Raw genomic sequence first — 18,548 nt, 5'->3', positions numbered from 1 at the left:
GGTTCTAGAGATGAAGCTCCTCATCCGAGCAGCTTCATCAATTCCACTGAGCTGTGGTTAGGAGCCAGTATATATCCGGCTAATGGGCAGGAGAAGAGAACAACGGCAAGGGTTGTAGAGCAATGCATGGGCTGAACACATCAGGGTGATTGACATATGGAAGTTAACTTGCCTAGAAAATAGCTAGTCACATGTGTCCAAGCCAGTCAAGGTCAACTCCAGATGCTAGACGGTAGAAGGAAGATGTTAATTGACAGTTAATCTTTATTCAATGTTATCGTTATTGTGAACAATGCAATTCATGGTGAAAAAGCTTCAGAACACACAGGTAGGTGATGTTTTCCATTGGGTTGTAAAATCATGTTTAATTGCAATAATTCACATTTATAATTGTTGCTTTTTTTTATCACATTTGTCTATTTTTTAATAGAATTTTTTTTTTTTTTTTTAAAGTTGCCTTTTTTGCCTGGTGAAAGTTATAATACTTGCTTTTAAACATGTTAACTTCAAGTTTTATTTTTATTTATTTTTTAATAGATAGATAGATAGATAGATCTCCTTCGGGGGAAATTTGGTTTCCAGTACACAGCAGACAATAGATTCATAAAAACAAGAACAAAGTGCAAGGGGTGAAAAAAGGGAAATCTAAAGAACATGGATCTACGGGTATAACACAAAGAAAAAGATACAAAGATTCATTTAGAATAACATAATCCCTTCACTTCACTCCTGCCCCCAGATTTGGAATTATACAATCTATCTATGACAGTGTTCAGAGGAAGACTGTCATCATTCATGATCGACATTTAAGGATCATAATGAATCATTCTAGCTTTTTTAACTTGTTTTTACACAGTTGTGTAGTCTTTAGCCCAATAAGCTCATAGTCCACTCTCAATACAGTTGAAAAGTATTTATTCAATACTATAAATTGGGGTCGGTCTTAAACTATTACCGGTAAGTGCTAACTCTGAGTTCAAACATTAATAATGATGTTATGATGTGGAAACTTAGTTGGAAGTAGCTATGATTTATATCATGAACAAACACTCACAACAAAGTGACTGCATCAGTTTTATTTTCACAGTTGAGTGCATCTTCTCTTCGAATCATATGAATCAGGTCTACAGGAACACCGAGACCCAGATCTCAACAGACACACATGACACGTCATTGTTTGAACATATCTACAACATGCCCTCAAAAACACCGCCACTCTCTCGCTGCTACAATCCCAGACTAGTTTTAATAAAGACTTCTCTCTACCAGTAATCAACTGGCTTATGGTGAAAGTCTTGTTTTAGCTGCCAGGTTTCACTGTTGTTTATTACATCGAAGAATAAAAGAAGGTTGAGGTTGTTTCACACTTGAGAAAAACTAGTCCAGGTTGTTCACCGCATTACAAAACATCACTTCTGTATAAAATGAGGCATAATGTGGAATGATCACTCACTGCATCTGCAGATACAAACACACACACACATAAGCAGAGCATTTCACCAGCAATTCTAGGTAGATGCTTAAAAAAAGAAAGTTGACCTGATATTGATATTCCTTCATTTAGCGCAGATTTAAATGCTTTTTTATTTTGTCTACAGGCGTAATTAATCAATAATGATCTAACGGTGAAAATGATATTCACTATCTCAGATCAGGTTTCCCGTCACATTTACAAAGGTACTGTCTTTCACCACGAGTGCTCAACAGGAAAGTTCTAAGAGTAAACTGCAGGTAGAGGTCAACGTGGCTCTAAAAGAATCAACACAAGGCTTCGTTTGGTTTAAAGCAAAGAGAATTAAGACGATCGGGTTTTCAAACAGGCAGTAAAGGACCAACCACTGGTTACTAGAATTCATCTTGTGTGTTATTCTGGTTATGTTCAAGTCATTGAATTATTGGATCAAAAGTGTGTTAACAGATATGTGATTAAACTAGTTATCTGTTAACACAATTTCTCATGTTTGGTTCATCCAAACGGTACAAGCTAGTCTATTTCAGGCTTAGCACTACTAGTTAACAGCGAATGCTGATAACAATTCTACTCGGTAAGTGTTTCCGCCAGGATTAGATGATACACTTTAATATACTAATCCACTATATCAGTAGTGTTTTGGTGGATATTAATAAATAAAAAGTGGGAGGGCATTTGTTTTTAGGCTTATCAAAACAGCCCACGCTAGCATGCTATAAACTAGCATCGATGACAGTTTTCAATGCTGTGGTCATTTACAACTGTATTGCAAAACAAAGAATTTAAATAGATTTATTTTTTTAAATGACAAAAACATAGGTGAGCGATTGGAATCCTGCTATGTTCTTCTGCTGACAAACAATCAAAACGGTCACTAGATTAGCAATACTGATCCAACGTGCTTGTTACGTGATATTCACTGTTTTTTACGTTCACATTTTTAAAATTCTGCTACAAGTGTATGTTTTTACTACGATTCATTGAATCTGTAAAAGCTAATTATGAGAAACTGCTATACGCTAATGTGCTACATGCTAGTTTTGAGACTATTCAACATAGAGTTGGCTTTTATTTATTTCATTAATGGGACAACTTTATTTGTGAAATTCACATTGGGAACTGTTTGTTGTTGACATTCAAGACTTGTGGTTCATTCTAAACCAGTGGTACGCTAAAGGTCAAGGCCATGGAAAGCATAAAGGTCGTTATAACACTGCATAAGGTAGACGCATTTCGCTGGAATGCTACTTTTCAAGTTTTTCAAAAACAACTGACCCCTTTTCCAATGTTGCGCACACTTCTGTGGTCGTGAAAAATGACACAGTGACGGGTTAGAATCCCACAAACACACATGATTGATGTAGCATTTTGACACAAACTCTTACAGACTGATTGCGGTGTTTTCACTGAACATTTGCTACTGAGATCATAAAACACAACTAGGTCCCTGAATGATAGCAGGAACACTGACAACAGCTGACACAAATGTTTTTTTTTAAAAGCTCCTCTTCCTCTTTGATATCATGGGATTGTTCCTCTTTATTTTTTAACTGCTACTGTTTCTCTACTTCACATTGACTCGCACACAAACCGACAGACACCGATTGACAAACAAACGTATTTACACAATATTTACAATACCCTGTGAAGGCGACAGCAGGGGAGAAGAAAAGGAGCTCCAGGTTTGTACACTGCTGGTGGAAGCCAGTGAGGATTTTTGAAATGTGTCCTTGAGTTATTGTGAGTGTTTGTAAAAACTCAAAAGGTCGTTTAACTTTCTTAAATATATTCTCCTTAAAACAAAATGAAAGAATTACGCTTTAATAACTGAACTCAACAATAGCCAACTATATAAGGCGTTTTGTCGATCAGCAAATTAGATATAATTCCTGCCTTTTTAAGATTCCCTTAGGTCTTGGAGGGTTTGACACAATTTGTTCTCTACAAGATTGATGGACACGTTTTTTCAAAATAAGAGTTTAGTGTAAACACGACATTTTTAAAACGACATAATTCATACCGCTTCAAGCTTATTCTCTTTGACTATATTTTTGTGCCGTCGTTGATTTTAGTTCAAGCCAGTGTCAACGCATCCATCAATGCATTATAGACTGTCAAAACAAAAGCATTTTACCCTGCAAACACACCTAATAAAGTGTGTAGATTCCATGCAAAGTTGTCTCCCATCAAAGCAGTTGACTTTAACCGGCAATTATTGTTAAAACTATGGCATTTAAACCAAATAATTCAAGAAACTATTCTTATTAAATAAATATACGGAAGCGGTTGAGGTGTGTATAGAACCACAGCATTTTCCTTGTCAGTGTGTTCCCAGCCTGACCCGGGTCAAAATAGTCAAACTATCTTGGAAGCCCAGGATATTTGACTAAAAACAGCATGAGCACCCAACTTGCAGCCAGTGTGTGGCGTGTGCTATGGTGGTTTACAGTGAGGCTTTAGATGCACTCAGTCAGCAGCGTCAACAGGCACAGTGCACTTTATCTCCTCGGGTTGGTGGTTAACAAGTCAGAGAGTCATGAACCCGGGGTCAACAGGAGGAGAATTGGAGAACAAAGGCAGGTGGGAGGTTTCCCAGAATCATTGGAAGACATTCCGGTTGCCGTAGAGCCAGCACAACAAGGGAATCAAAAGTCTGTCCACATAGATTTGGTTTCTATCCTTTCCAGTTCCTTCGAGCCACTAACCGTGTTAAGGGTCACTTACAGGAGGTGGGATAAAAACAAGATGACGGCTTTTCCTTCGAGAGCACCTTCATGTTGTCCCGATAATGACGTGGTCGGCACTCAGCTGGGAGGGGACTTCAAGTGTGTAGGAATGTCATTCTGGAACTGAAGTGCACATGTTTGCAGCAGGTATTTCAGAATTCTGTTTTATCAGGAGTTGCGAATGCTGAGGAACTTTTTTTTTCCCAGTGATGAAACAGGTCCACTTGTTTTAGAGAACGTTTTAGAGACAGAGAAATTCGATTTGCCTTTACTTTGCTTAAGTTTGATTGAGTGATGCAAAGGAACATGGTCTAAATGGACTAATACCTGGTTTTGTTGACAAAAACAGCTGGTATTATCCATCTGGTCCAGCTGATATTTAGAAGGTCTAAACCATGGGTGAGGGGATTTGTTTGGTTTCCAGTACTGGTGACTGAGGTTCTGGTTCCAGTGTGTCTAAATGTGCCAGCTCCTCATTGCTGCTCACAGTGTTGGAGTCCATGGGCGCATCATCCTGCAAAAAGAAAACAGGTATAAGTGAGCTAGTAAAACAGTAAATAGTAAAATAGTTAGTTCAAATGAAACAATTAAGTAATCTGTTTCTTTTTGGTGTTATAGGCAAAAATGTAATGGTCATGTAATGGTGGCGAACAATGCTCAATTTTCTCCATCCAAAAAGACACCTAAAATCATCCAAATACCTCCATACTGCTGGTCTGTAATGTCATCTTGTATTGAAGCCTCAACATGAGGAATTGTTGAGCCATTTCTTTTTAAGAAGTCTATATTTTAAGCCGGCTTGAACTCACAGTCCGTCACGGAAAATCTCTCTGCACTTCTGTTTGTCTCTCCAAAAGCCATGGAATTCTCCTAACGCTTAGTTAACATGAGGGTGAGTAGAAAATGAGTGAAATTGGAAATTTTAGGTGAACTAAGCCTTTAGGCTATTTGGATAAGTTATATCCAAATATATACTGTCATAGTCCTAAAGTAAAGTACTGTTCCTGTCCAAGTTTAACAAATAAAAATAAACTGAAGTCATGGCTAAACACTGCTGGAGGGTAAAACATGAGTTCTGCTTGTACTTACCGTGACCCAGGGGTGAGACAAAACCTCCTCCGCGGTAAAACGGGCATCAACGTTCACCTGCAGCATCTGGCTGATAAGCATCTGAGGAGTATGTTAAAGAGCAGGCGTAAGGATGTTTCAAAATAATCTTGAAGATTAAACTTGAATATTAAATGCTTAACCCTTGTGTTATCTCAGGGTCAAGGTGACCCAAATTTCCGAAATCAAATGTATTTGTTTGAACCCTTGTGTTGTGTCTGGGTCAAGGTGAACGACCTCCACCACTGCATATGCATTTATTAAAACCAAGGAGCTTGTTTGTTTTCAGGACTTCGGGTCACCTTGACTCTGAGATACCACAATGGTTATAACAAACGTATCTGGTTCACTGTGTTTCTTGATAATATCAGCGGAGCAAAGTGAAATTCTAAATGAGATAAATACTTTGGTGATTTAACTTCAAATGAACTGACTTCATTTAATTCTACTCCCTTACCACAGTATCAAAATGTATCTTGAGTTTCTGTTATTTTGTAATAATGCATGTCTAAAGCCCAGCCCCGGACCAAACTTCCATCAAACGTCAGATGGTATGTGGACTTACAGTTTATCAAAAGACAGTGGATGTTTATTAGGACTTCAGCATCTACAGAAAATACTAGTTGAAACATTCCGACAAATAAATAAAAAAATATTCCATGAATGTGTGAGCCTTATTGCTAAATACTGAACTCTTTGTGTCTTTGTGGCCTGAGTTTGATATATTTATGTCTGGAAATTAACAGACTAGTTTTGATCATTATTATTTTTTACTTTTAAGAAGGTAAAGGGATGAAGTGATCCGCCTAAACCATATCCTAATAAGAATGACTACTACACTCAAACTTGATATAGCATTCTTGTCGCCCTCTATTAGATGTCTTGGTGTTTATGAGTGCAGGCCTGGCAAGGGTCTCCATCTGTTTAGTCTTAACCAGAGTTTAGTGTTACCTTGGCTGGCAGACTGATGGTGTCCCAGTCAGGAGATGGAAACTCCAGCTTCCCCCTGAGGATCTGATCAAACAACTCTTCCTGGACATTGTTCTCACTGCACAGAAGGTAAACCCACAGCATCATTTCCAATTTTAAATTGTAAAATTTAAGTTATTCTAATGAGTCTTCTAACAATGCAAAGTGTAAATTAAATATTCATATAAAAACCATAGTTGGTGGAGTACAATATTGTTAACAAAACACAAATGTAGAATCAGCTCTTTTTTTTTTATGAACACCTTTTTTTTAATTAGATAAATGTCACTATCTATAACTTTTTGAAGGTATGTGGGTTATTTTTTACCTTCGGAATGGAGGGAATCCACAGAGAAGAATGTAAGCGATGACTCCTGCTGCCCAGATGTCAACCTTTAGGCCATAACTGCAAACAGATGTTAGAGTTCATATATGAAGTGCATTTTGACACATTTCTTACTCTTTATTTATAGTTATACAAAAAGCTGGCGCTCCATCTCCTACCCTGTCTCTGCAATGATCTCCGGTGCCACATACGTCGGCGTGCCACACACTGTGTACAGCGGTCCTTCCACCACAGTTGCCAAACCGAAGTCTCCCAGTTTCAATGACTTTGTCCCATCTGGATATTCACACACCTGAAGAGCAGATGTTGAAGCTAAAACTACACGTATATCAACAGTAAAATAAAGGGGAAAAATCCACAGTACCAGGAGGTTCTCTGGTTTGATGTCTCGGTGGACGATGTTCATGCAGTGCAGATATTTAACAGCTCCAGCCAGGTTAAACACCATGGCGCTAGCGTCGTGCTCGCTGTACTTTGTGGACGACGTAATGGCATCAAATAGATCACCGCCCTGTCAGAGGAAGTGGGAGATGCGTTCAGTGTACCAAGAAAAGTCAAACGGAGGAAGAAGAAATCACCTTGACCAGCTCCATGACCAGGAATAGCTGAGACGGCGTTTCATCGACCTCAATCAGTTGGATGATGCTGGGATGTCGGACCCGCCTCAGCACCGCCACCTCGTTCTCTATCAGGTGCTCCTGTTCACAGAGATCACGCAGTTGTTCGCGGTTATTTCCAAAAATTAAAATCAACCACAAGAAAAGTTGTTCTTGATTTATCCTCAATAACAAAGCATCACCTTTCCGCAGCATCGAGCTTTGTCGATGATCTTCAAGGCATACTCCTGACCCGTGGACCTGCAGATAAGAACACCTGGACTTACAACCGTGCATGATAGAACTGTCGCATTTTGCATCTATAGTAAATTAAAATGAGGGAAATCTAGATGTGCATACCTCTCAACACACTCCTTCACCACGGCAAAGTTTCCATCTCCGATGACTTTACCGATCTTGTACTTGTCGTTTATCATGGAGGAGGAAACGGAGCGATTTCCGTTGACTGTAGAGCAGAGATGATGAATGGAATCGATCAATTTGTAGTCCAAACTGCTCACCCCTACTTTAATTTAAGCACTTTGGTGAAGTGCTTTTTTTAATGGCTGTCAAAAAAACGCCAAAACATCGCTACCCCAAAAGCACAAGTCTTCACAGCAAGAACTGAGAACGGTGCAAGCTATACAGATGAGATCTTTACAACGTCTGTGAATCATTTCCCTGGCTTTTTAGCCCTAAATCAATTCTCTATTCAGTGCTAATATTGGTTAAAATAACATTTGTTTATTTTTTTATGTGTACACACACCTTCAACTGTGGAATCATCCGGCTGCTCCGTGTCTCCATTAATGTCAGTGGAGGAAGAGCGACGAGGAGAAATCTGGACAAAGTATAAAATATTACAAATTAATTTCTTTACGGAAAGAAAATGACTGACAAAATTCCTTTTTTTATATACGTTTGCATACATCTTCGTCTTTTAAATTGTCGCTAAGCAACGGAAATTTGTGCAACCATCCTACCACTCATCTTTCTGTATTCTCTAAAGCTAACTTAATCACAAATTCTTTTCAAAACACAAATAAACAGTCAATGTCTCGATCAGAAGTGTTTTGTTTTGATACATTGGCAAATATTGTATAATTACGCAAATGTGTTTTATGTAACTAATAATATATAACTATTCTATCTAGTCAAACTTATCAAAATCATCGACTATATTTGGCCTTATTTAAAGAACCAATGTGCTTTTAGTTCAACTTTAATTATTTGAAAGGAAACATGCTTGCATCCTGCACAAAGAAAGTATTAGTGCTCCTCAGTTTGACTCCTACCTTGAGGCTTCGACGTGACCCGGGACTGGTTGGGGAGGGACTGGACCTGGATGACTTTCCAGCTGACTGTGCCTCATTGGCTGTAGACAATGTGTTTAAAATTGGGAGAAGTGCTTCATTATTTAACCATTTGGACTGAACCGTCAAGTCATCATTCATTAAACATAAGATAATTGAAATAAATCAATTTCAAGTGTTCAATAAAGGGGAATCAAATCCTTAATTGCGACTTGATAGGAAGTTAACTATACAGTACAAACTGAGAGCTAAGAAAAGTGGGGAATCTTACTTGAACTTGTCGACTTGGTCTTGGTTGGTACTTTTGGTGAAGTCTTGGAGGAGGGCAACCCGAGGACCACAGGGGTCTTTGGAGTTGCTGCTTTCTGGACAGTGCTCGAGCGAGGCCCCTTGGATTTGCACTCTTGAGTATGACAGAGATAAGAGGGTGAACATGATTATTATCAGGGGGAGAAATGATTGTGTAGCTCGACAACGCCAGCAAAGTAAAGTTTGATGAGAGGTTAATTCGCTGAAGGATTAAAAGTGACTCACCGTTGACAAAGGCCGGCGTCTTACTGATGTGTGTCAGCACAAAATCGTCCTGAGCGTAGCGGAACTTCTCCGGCCCACACGCCATGAAGACGTCGTCTTCTCCGAAGAAGTCTTGCAGACAAGTCAGCTGAAGGAAAGCAAAATAAAAAAAGATTCATCAGGCAAACATGTGGAGAGGCTGGAGGTTTTCGCGGAGAAGGATGTCTGCATCTTTTCAATTGAAGTTAAAGCACCTTAAAACAAGAAAATAGAGCAGTATAATAAATGTTTTAAACACTTTTTTTATAAATACAACATTTTTATAGTCAAAGTTCCTTTTTAATGTCTTTATCCAATAGTCTTGTTGTGGTAACCATGGTTAGCATTACGGTTGGATGCCCAGAACACTCAAGTTATATCAGGATTAGTGCAGCAGCTAAAATAAGACTCGTTTTAATCTTTTCGGACATGTGTTAGACACTATGTGTCACAAAATCTGTTTTGAAACGAGCCCTCTATTTCAGTCCTGAGCAACCTTAAGAAAAGAGAGCGTAAGTGAGCAGCCTCGTCTACACTGGCAGCTCTGCCTTTCTGCATCGCTCCAGTCACTTCTCTTATCTTCAACTACAAAAGAAGAAAACCTGTTCATGTGTGTCCGGATAAAAATAGGAACAGCAGTGAACAGTCGATGTGTTTAAATCCTAAACTCAATTCCAGAGCTCCAAAACTAGTTTTAGGTCGGATTAGAGATGCCACATCTCTTCCACTGGCCGATGTTGTACTGGAGATATAAAATGTATGATATGATTAGACTGTTACAAACATTCCAGACCTTCTGTGTTCTGCTTATTATGTTTGTTGATTCTGATTATGTTTGTTGTATAATTGATGAATAAATAACATGGTAAAAAAGAATACAAATAAAATATTCTGAACAGTCAAAATGAATGTCACTTAAGTTCAAGATCAAGACGCTACAATGGCTGCTTGCTCCTGAAACACACTGTAGAAGTCATGCAGTTCAACTGTTCACCTGTTTGCCGTCCAAAGTGTACAACCTCTTCACAGCCCCAGAGTCCAACTTGATGGCCTCAGTGATGTCCGCCAGAACCTGGTCAAAGGAGTGGGCCGTCTTCTTGTTCAGCAGGATCCTCACTGCCTTGCGGGGCTTCACGCCACTACGTATGACCGTCACTAGCTTGGGCTTGATGTAGTCTTTGCTCTCGCGGCCTTCCCGGCCCTCGGGACGCTCTTTAACTCCAGCAGGAGTGTTGGTCGATACTCCAGTTGACGTCGTGGTTGCCCGCGTTGAGCTTGCTGTGGGGTTTCCAGAGGTGGCTCCTGGCTTCCAGTTTGGGACGGTAATCTTTGTGTAATCTACTTTACGAAAAGGCTCGTTTGAGGCACAAACGTAACACTCGCCTGTGCAAAAGAAGGGCAAAAGGTTATTTTTTAGAACTTTGGGAGACCTGTACTCCAATATATAGCTTTTTTAAAAAGCACTATGGCAGTGCATTCCTCCCCACAGGAGGTCATTACACGTGACTTCATAAAACATCAATTAATAATTTGCTTCACTTAACTGTATCGATATGCAACACACTGCATAGACTATTTATTTTAAAAGAAAAATATTTAAAATTGTTTTTATATTATCACAGTGTTTTAAAGTGTAATAAAAATAAAAATAATCCCTTTTTTTTCTTAATTATTTATTTAATTCAAGATTCACAGCATTTGTTTATTATGGTGTTACAATTAAATTTCGGGCACAACATTCCTGCGCAGCTAAAGGAACAATGAAATCCTTCAAGGTCCGAGCAATGACTGAGAATGAGAGGATACTACACAGCAGGCTCCACCTGCTTTTAATGCCAAGTTGTGGCCTTTCAGACCTATTCATTCAACCGAAAGAAAGTTGACCAATTACAAAATGTCACTGAAATCTCCCTATAAAATCATTCCGAAAATTGTGCGAGTGTTTTAAAATATATCGTGAGATAAGCGTGACAGCTGCATTAGTAAAGCTGATTTGTTCCCAAATTTTAAAATCGCCACAGGTTTCACCAACACACTTTAAAAGATGCTGTCAGATGAAAAATAACTTCATATTTTTTGACCCCATAGTTACATTAAAATGTCAATTTTAGTTTTAAGATTTTTTTTCAAGATGATATTTGGCGATTTGACTATTTTATTGATCAGCAGCAGCTATGATTAACATGTCTCTTCCAATTGAAGACGATTATTGACCGAAAAGTCTTGGAAAATATTAAGGTTTTGCTGTTTAAAAAAAAAACAATCCATGGGTAAGAATTGAAGCCAAGTTAAAACAGTATTTTTTTAATCTACTACTAGCTTGTTCCTATTCACCTTGAAGAACACACAACTAGTCAAAGGGTTTTTGGTCCATTAAATAGTCACCAGACCATTGATCCAATGAACTCTTATTGATTGCTGATATTCCCTTAATATCACAGCCAAACACGCAAGCCTCTCTTGTTTTCCTACATAGTTAAAATGCCCCGAGTTTGTGTTTGCCTCAACGCCTCCCTACTCTCTCACACACATTACAGAATTAGACACATGCACACCTCCCCAAGCCATCAGCTGCACCTGCTCCAAATCCCTACACAACAGTACACAATGTACGTGATTCAGCAGCAGAGAGACACACTTTCTCTTCCTCAGAGATTCACGGTATGTTCAAAGGACAACCGCTGACAAGAATGTCTGGATCCATGTAGTGCTGCTGCTGTGACCTGAAGGTCCTGCTGAGAATCTCAGATAAAGCCTCACATTTTGGGATTAAACAGCCAGATTACGACACTAATATCCAGTGACTTTAGAAGGCCGAACTGATCTTCTAACCCTTAATCAACCATTACAGTCACCATCAGCGAGAATGCCAAATGCTCTTTACACATCAACATGTCAGATGAAATGCCAAAACATTCGGCTACGACATGAAAACACTCATATTATACATTTCATATCACTTATACAGTTTTTCTTGTCTGTCTGTGAAGAATCAAGGGTTTTGTCTGTGAATCTATCGGATACAGTCATGTGCATTTTTCTTAAATATAAAAGTTGATATTTAATAACTAACATCTCACGTTATAAACACAAATATAATGCAGAACTATTTCGGTTTTGCAAGATAAGAACCGTCCTTGAATATGAGAACCGTAGAATAATTCAACTTCAAATTCCTTGCTGACAACTAGGGCTATGAATCTCAAGATGAATGAAATCATGAACACGTTTCTAGCTAGATTTTATTTTGCTAACATGACTCTTCTCAGGGTTGTGACGCAAAACATTGCATGGACTTCATGTCTTTATCAGAATAAAGTCAGCTCAGAAAAATATAGCAAGTGCTTCTCTTTGTTAAATCTTTGGTAAAAGTGTGTCGTTAAATAGTCTTTTGATTCATTAAATGTTTGAAAAGAATCATTCCGTCAAGAGTAAGGTATCACTAAGTTTTCCTTCCATGTGTCACCTCTGTTGAGACGATTAAGTATGGATTCAGTGTCCTGTCAATGAGCCATCTCTAATCTGTTCTTGGAGCGACCCTCCATCACTTCATGATCTAAAGTGTTGAGGACTAATGTACAACTGTGTGTCTATGGCTGAACAGTTTCCTGTCTCAAACACTCATTAGGTCACATGTCAATACCAGTGATGATGCGTCATCTGTGGATTAATTTAAGACATGCAAGAGAGCACTGAGGCCAAAGGCTTATCCATCAAAATCATCTCTGACATTCTCCTGTGCTCATCTAATAAGCTTATGGAGGACCGAACACTGAATTGTATTATTGAAGTGGAGCCAGCAATCCGTCTTTTGGGCTCTCGGATACAAAAGATTAGTTGGTGTTTATCACAGCTTTTCCTCAAGCTGCACGTCTCAAAAGGTTCTTCTTGAGTTCATATGAGATTGATCCCAGCACATCTTTTCAGATATCTTTTGACCCTGCTACTCCTTCACCTTTTGCACTTTATCATAAATAATTTAATAGTCAGGAAGTGAACAATGGATCGTGAGCTCAGAGAGCTTTAAGAGACAAAAATCAATTGATTGCTTGAAGTCCATTTGTCATTTCAGAGTCATATACTTGGGTTACAATGGCCACTACCTCCAAACTAGCTCAAGCATTTGACCGTAGAAGACCTTGAATAAGGAGTCTTACCTTCAGCCAGTTCATCCATGCTGGTGATCTTCTTGATGCCGTCTAACGTGTAAATGCTGCGCACGCCTTGAGGCAGATGGAGGTTATCTGCCAGAGAGCGGGTCAGCTCCATCAGCAACGCATCGTACGAACGGAATCGGTCGCTGGAAACGGCGTAGACGAGCCCCTTGAAGTAGCGATCTCCGTTGCGATAGAAGCGCACCTTTTTGGCGCGCTTCTCCGAGGTGAGGGCCTGCAGGGTTCGGGTGCGATAGTAGCTGCAGTTGGCACTGTGGGCGGGGCTGGGGACCAGGCTGCTGGCCCTGGAGCTGGGACCCGACCCCCCGCCGCCAACGCTGCTACTCGAGTCATCTCTCTTAGGTCGGGTGGAACGACCCCTACGAACTTTTTCACGTTCGTCAAAGTGCTCCAGCTCGATTGTCTTACTCATGGACATGATGATGGTTTGTGGTGCGAAGCTTCTGCTACAAAACACACTCCATAGATAAGACAAAACCTCAATCCTTCACAGGTTTACAGGTTCATAGCTCAAGGAAATGTGCCACCTCTGTCCGTCAGTTCTTGTTGTAGTCCAGTTTATTCAGTCCAGCTGATGAGAACTGACGTCGCTTGTTCCCGTCAACAAGAGAGCATGGAAAAGATCTGACAGGTGCTTGATCTTCTTTGTTTGGTCAGCCTGGGATAATACAAAAGGAAATCCAGATGAGAAACAAGTGACAAAGAAGTGGAACAAAGGTATCAGAGTTCAGGTTCATGGTAAGAGGGAATGTATCATCCTTAATAAGTTTACTTTAAATTATTTTTGGTTTGCATTTCTTCTAGAGATTGTTTTAATGTACAGAGGAACTCACACACAAGACCATTGTTTCAATATTAGCGGTTTGGAAAACAAGTTGCTGCTATTGCAACATTTCCAAACAAGACTCTCAAGATGGGACAGACAACAATATTTCCTCAGGGTCTGTATCATTTCTGTTTGTTGTAAGGGGTGGTCAAAATATGATGGAAAAAAACGAAAAAAAAAAAAAGAAAGGAGAAAGATCAACATAAAATGAAGTTTAATATAATTAATATAACTACAACTTCACAAACTGGACAAAGAAAAAAAAAGTCCTGAACAAAGTTATACTTAGGATGAATGAATTTAGTTGTAAGAAACATTTTTACTCTGTTTTACTGTCTTATAAATACGGTCGAACACCCGTGTGTGGCCCCCCGGGCTACACCTCGCCCGTGTCCCCTATAAAGGGAGGAACACAATGATGTGGAAGACCCTCTAGATTTGCACTTAAACCGAGTTCCTCGTGGTCATTCCACTCACAAGCTTTGTCTACCGGTGTGCTCAGCATCTTTTTCCTGACTGGCTGACAGCAGACCTGACTCACACATGTTCCCTGCATGTAGAAACTGCACTATTGAAAATGGAGTCAAATCACAGTGAGATAACAATATTCCCCCACGTTAAAAAAATAAATACATATATTGCAAATAACATATAGTAACGTTTTGCTACAAGGCCCAAAATGTTGATTTTCTACACTGACAAACACACTGACATGATTATATTATATTACTAAACCTTGTCTCGTCAGATCCATCCATCCATCCATCCATCCATCCATCCATCCATCCATCCATCCATCCATCCGCCCTGCCGTTCAGGGAGGAAGAGGAGCAGGAGGAGGAGGAGGAAGAGGAAGAGGAAGAGGAGGAGGAGGAAGAGGAAGAGGAAGAGGAAGAGGAGGAGGAGGAAGAGGAGCAGGAGCAGGAGCAGGAGCAGGAGCAGGAGCAGGAGCAGGAGCAGGAGCAGGAGCAGGAGGAGGAGGAGGAGGAGGAGGAGGAGGAGGAGGAGGAGGCACCTACCAATACTGTCGTGAAACCGGTTTGTTGCTATGGAGGTTGAGGCTCTCTGCGTTCCGGTATGTTCCGGCACATCCGGCAGGTGGATTCCTCCCGCTAGGATCCGGACCGGGCTGGAGCTCTCGGCCGCGGAGTCGTCGGGATGCGCGGGCGGAGGGTATCACCGGTGGGTGACCGGGATGGACCGCAAGAGGTACCGGACAGCAGCATGGCCGCTGCAGCAGAGAGAGAGAGAGAGAGAAGGAGAGAGAGAGAAAGAGAGAGAGTGAGAGAGAGAGAAAAAAAACCGGCTGAACACTCCCGTCTCTCCTCCTCCGCCGGCAGTACGTGCTGACGTGGCCCCGCCCACTCTCTCCCACCCTCTTTGTCTAAGTAGCTCTGCCTCCCTCTCTCCATTGTGTGGCAGGTTGATGCATCACTGCAGGGGCTTCAAAGTGTGTGAACATGTTGTGTGTGATTGTCTTTAACAGGGTTTTGTGTCGATGGAAAATGATTGTGTAAACATAGGAGGAAAAGTGTGTGAGGGTTTTTTCTCTCTGTTGTTTTGAGTGTGATATATATAAAACTGGAAAAATTACATAAACATATTGGTGTTTAAATAAATCCATTACCTTTTGTATTAGTGATTAGATGTTTCTTTGCACAGAAGTCTAAAATAATGCAGCAGAACAAACACGTTGCAGTTGTGTTGTGTTATTTTATATTTTAGAATTCTAAATTTTGTCACAAGCCATGTAAACATGTGTCAGGAAGTGTTGTCTGGAACCTTAACTTTCCTTGAGAATGAAGTGATGATCTTAGTTTTTGATCAACTCGCCAGTGACTGTATCAAGGCACAGGAAGAAGCTCCGGAACAAATGAGAGCTGGAATAGAATTTCCAGGAGAGAATGGATAGCAAAGTAGTGAATGTTTTGTTTTTTAATTTAAAACAAATCCAACAACATTTTTTTTTTTATTTTTGTTCAGTAACAAATGTAACATAACAAAACGCAGCCTCTTTATCAGATTCCATGTTTTGTTGCTGTAAATAAAGGAATCTGAGCTGATGGTCCTTCCTAGGCTCAAGGTGTTGAGAATGTTGGAACAGAAAAACAATCGGGGTCACAGAGCACACACTGATGACCCATTCTAATGCAGGATGTTAAAAAGTAATATAGTTTAACCTTAGTTTGTGAACAATACAAGCAAAAGGTTAATACAAGAATAGTTTTATTATAGTAGGTAATATTGTTAACATTAACATTTGATAAACACAGGTACATATCTGTGTGTAAACCTGAGGATATATCTTAACCATCAATATGTGTAGAAATATTTGGTTGGATCGGATACTGATAACTCGAATTTCAGCTATTATTATGTGTTGTTACATTGAGTCTCTATACTAAATGGCATCATACACCACTGCGTCATGTAAGTGACGCTACTAAATTATATTATTGCCTTATAATAGAGCTGAGTGGAAAACATTACATACAACCCGCTACAAAAAAAATCCCAAATATTTCAAGATAACAATCAGAACTGGCGCCCCCCAGGGATGCATCCTGTCTCCACTGCTCTTCTCCCTCTACGCAAACGACTGCACCTCCGAACAACCCTTCTGTCAAACTCCTGAAGTTTGCAGACGACACAACCGTCATCGGCCTGATCCAGGACCACATATCGTCTTCAGGTCAAGCTGCTGGTCCGGTGGTGCAGCAGGAACAACCTGGAGCTCAACACGCTCAAGACTGTGGAGATGCCGATGGACTTCAGAAGGCACCCCTCAACCCTTTCCCCCTGTCATCATCAACAGCAGCCCTGTGGCAGCCGTGGACTCCTTCAAGTTCCTGGAAACAACAATATCCCGGGACCTGAAGTGGGAGGCTAACATCACCTGCATCCTGAAGAAGGCCCAGCAGAGGATGTACTTCCTGCGTCAGCTGAGGAGACACGGCCTGTTGTAGCATATGTTGCTTCACTTCTACAGTGCAGTTATGTTGAAGGCGGTGCGTTCCTCCTCAATCACCGTGTGGTTCACAGCGGCCACATAGCACATCATTGGTGCCCCTCTCCTCAGGCAGCCGCTACAGAGCCCTGCAGACAAGCACTACCCACCACAAGAACTGAAGAATTGCACTCCTTGATAATTTTTGCACTGTGTTCACTATCTTTGGTATTTTTGTATATATTGCATACTATTTTATTTCTCATTCTTATTTTTACTAAACCAATTCCGGAATGTCCACATCCACAAAACATTCCTTGTGTGTATACATTCCATGTATGTGTACTGGCATATAAAGCTGCTCTTGAGTCTTCATTCTTGATTCTTCTAGCTTAGCTTCAAATGTTTAGTAGCAACTCATTATGGGTTTACATTTGTCTAAGTATATTTGTAACTTGTGAGAGGGTGATCTGTAAATACTCAATGGTTGCATGTGTGTTGTGATATCCACAAATGTAAAAGTCATATTTGTGTTGTAAATATATCATTTTAATTTACAAAACAAAAATTCTGCGTGTGAAACTAAATTTTAAATGTGGATCAGCAATTACAAGTCTTCTTATTTTACAAGTCTTGTTTTGGGACCCTGGTCTGGAAAAGCGCTATATAAATACAAATTACTTACTTACCTACTTAGCTGTAAATCTTGCAATTCCTATAACAGCCACTAGATGGTAGGATTGTAATTGCCTGACGCTAAACATCCATTAGTTAAAACTTTACTATGAGAGAAAACATGGATGAACACGGACAATCCCCATCTTCTGTAAGTATATAATAAATAAATAGTATAATCAATATATAATATTAGCTCACACACATTTCTTCATAGTACCTCAGTATACAGAAAATAAGATCTTCCAAAATATTTTATTGTAACAAAACAGTGTACCATTGTATTAAAATAATAGCTATTTGAAAGCTTACCATCCAAAACACTTGCACTTCCACTGTATCTTCACATGGACCTGTAAAATATATATATTTTTTAAACTTTTACATTACATTATTTATTTGAAGAATTGAATTAAATTATTTCTTTATTAATAGATATGAAAGATTAGTTTTATATCCCTCTCATATTCAACCTCAACATAACTTCCAAAACCTTTAGGTATATGTATCATATCAGTAACATTGAATGACATGCAGAATGAAACTAGTTTTAGGAAGACAGATATCTAAAACTAACAACAAAAGTCATTGTACACACTTACTAGTCCACTTGGTTTCAAAGACATCATTATTTTCGAGGAAATTACCGGCGAAGAAGGTGAATGACCGCTGGCACCTGGGATACATTTACGTTTACTGGCATCTGATGCCCCGGGTCACTGAGGGGGCATGTTACTATGGTCAAGGGTTGCCGCATGTACTTTGACTGTATAAATATTGATTTTTATTGTCAGTTTAGTACAGTTTAATAATGTCAATGTTATCAAGCACAATATATATGAATT

The 18,548-nt window shown here is 39.7% G+C and overlaps 1 protein-coding gene across 1 annotated transcript; it reads right to left on the bottom strand.

Moving 5' to 3' along the window:
- Window positions 1-1,067: 1,067 nt before the first annotated feature.
- On the bottom strand, window positions 1,068-18,386 carry LOC148082444 (serine/threonine-protein kinase DCLK2-like). The gene is made up of 18 exons (XM_087789614.1): window positions 18,306-18,386; window positions 18,016-18,056; window positions 15,101-17,177; window positions 13,238-13,913; window positions 10,075-10,463; window positions 9,063-9,189; window positions 8,800-8,931; window positions 8,511-8,590; window positions 7,984-8,056; window positions 7,576-7,681; window positions 7,419-7,476; window positions 7,198-7,317; window positions 6,984-7,130; window positions 6,778-6,911; window positions 6,602-6,679; window positions 6,256-6,352; window positions 5,287-5,367; window positions 1,068-4,711 (listed from the first exon to the last, which is right to left on the bottom strand). Exons 4-18 carry the CDS (start codon window positions 13,671-13,673, stop codon window positions 4,586-4,588), a joined length of 2,184 nt encoding a protein of 727 aa, XP_087645740.1. The 5' UTR covers window positions 13,674-13,913; window positions 15,101-17,177; window positions 18,016-18,056; window positions 18,306-18,386; the 3' UTR covers window positions 1,068-4,585.
- Between the last annotated feature and the right edge of the window lie 162 nt (window positions 18,387-18,548).

Source organism: Callionymus lyra, chromosome 4, assembly GCF_982586985.1.
Source record: "Callionymus lyra chromosome 4, fCalLyr1.hap1.1, whole genome shotgun sequence".
NCBI classification, from domain to species: Eukaryota; Metazoa; Chordata; class Actinopteri; order Syngnathiformes; family Callionymidae; genus Callionymus; species Callionymus lyra.
This window is presented reverse-complemented; position numbering and strand designations above follow the sequence as displayed.

What these genes read in the sequence shown, in the direction of transcription:
- LOC148082444 (XM_087789614.1), bottom strand. Translation starts at nt 13,673, where the DNA reads ATGTCCATGAGTAAGACAATCGAGCTGGAGCACTTTGACGAACGTGAA. An exon ending in GGATTCCCTCCATTCCGAAG is followed by an intron (nt 6,353 to 6,601) that starts GTAAAAAATAAC and finishes CCTTCTGTGCAG; the next exon opens with TGAGAACAATGTCCAGGAAG. An exon ending in TGTCTCACCCCTGGGTCACG is followed by an intron (nt 4,712 to 5,286) that starts GTAAGTACAAGC and finishes TTCTTTTTGCAG; the next exon opens with GATGATGCGCCCATGGACTC.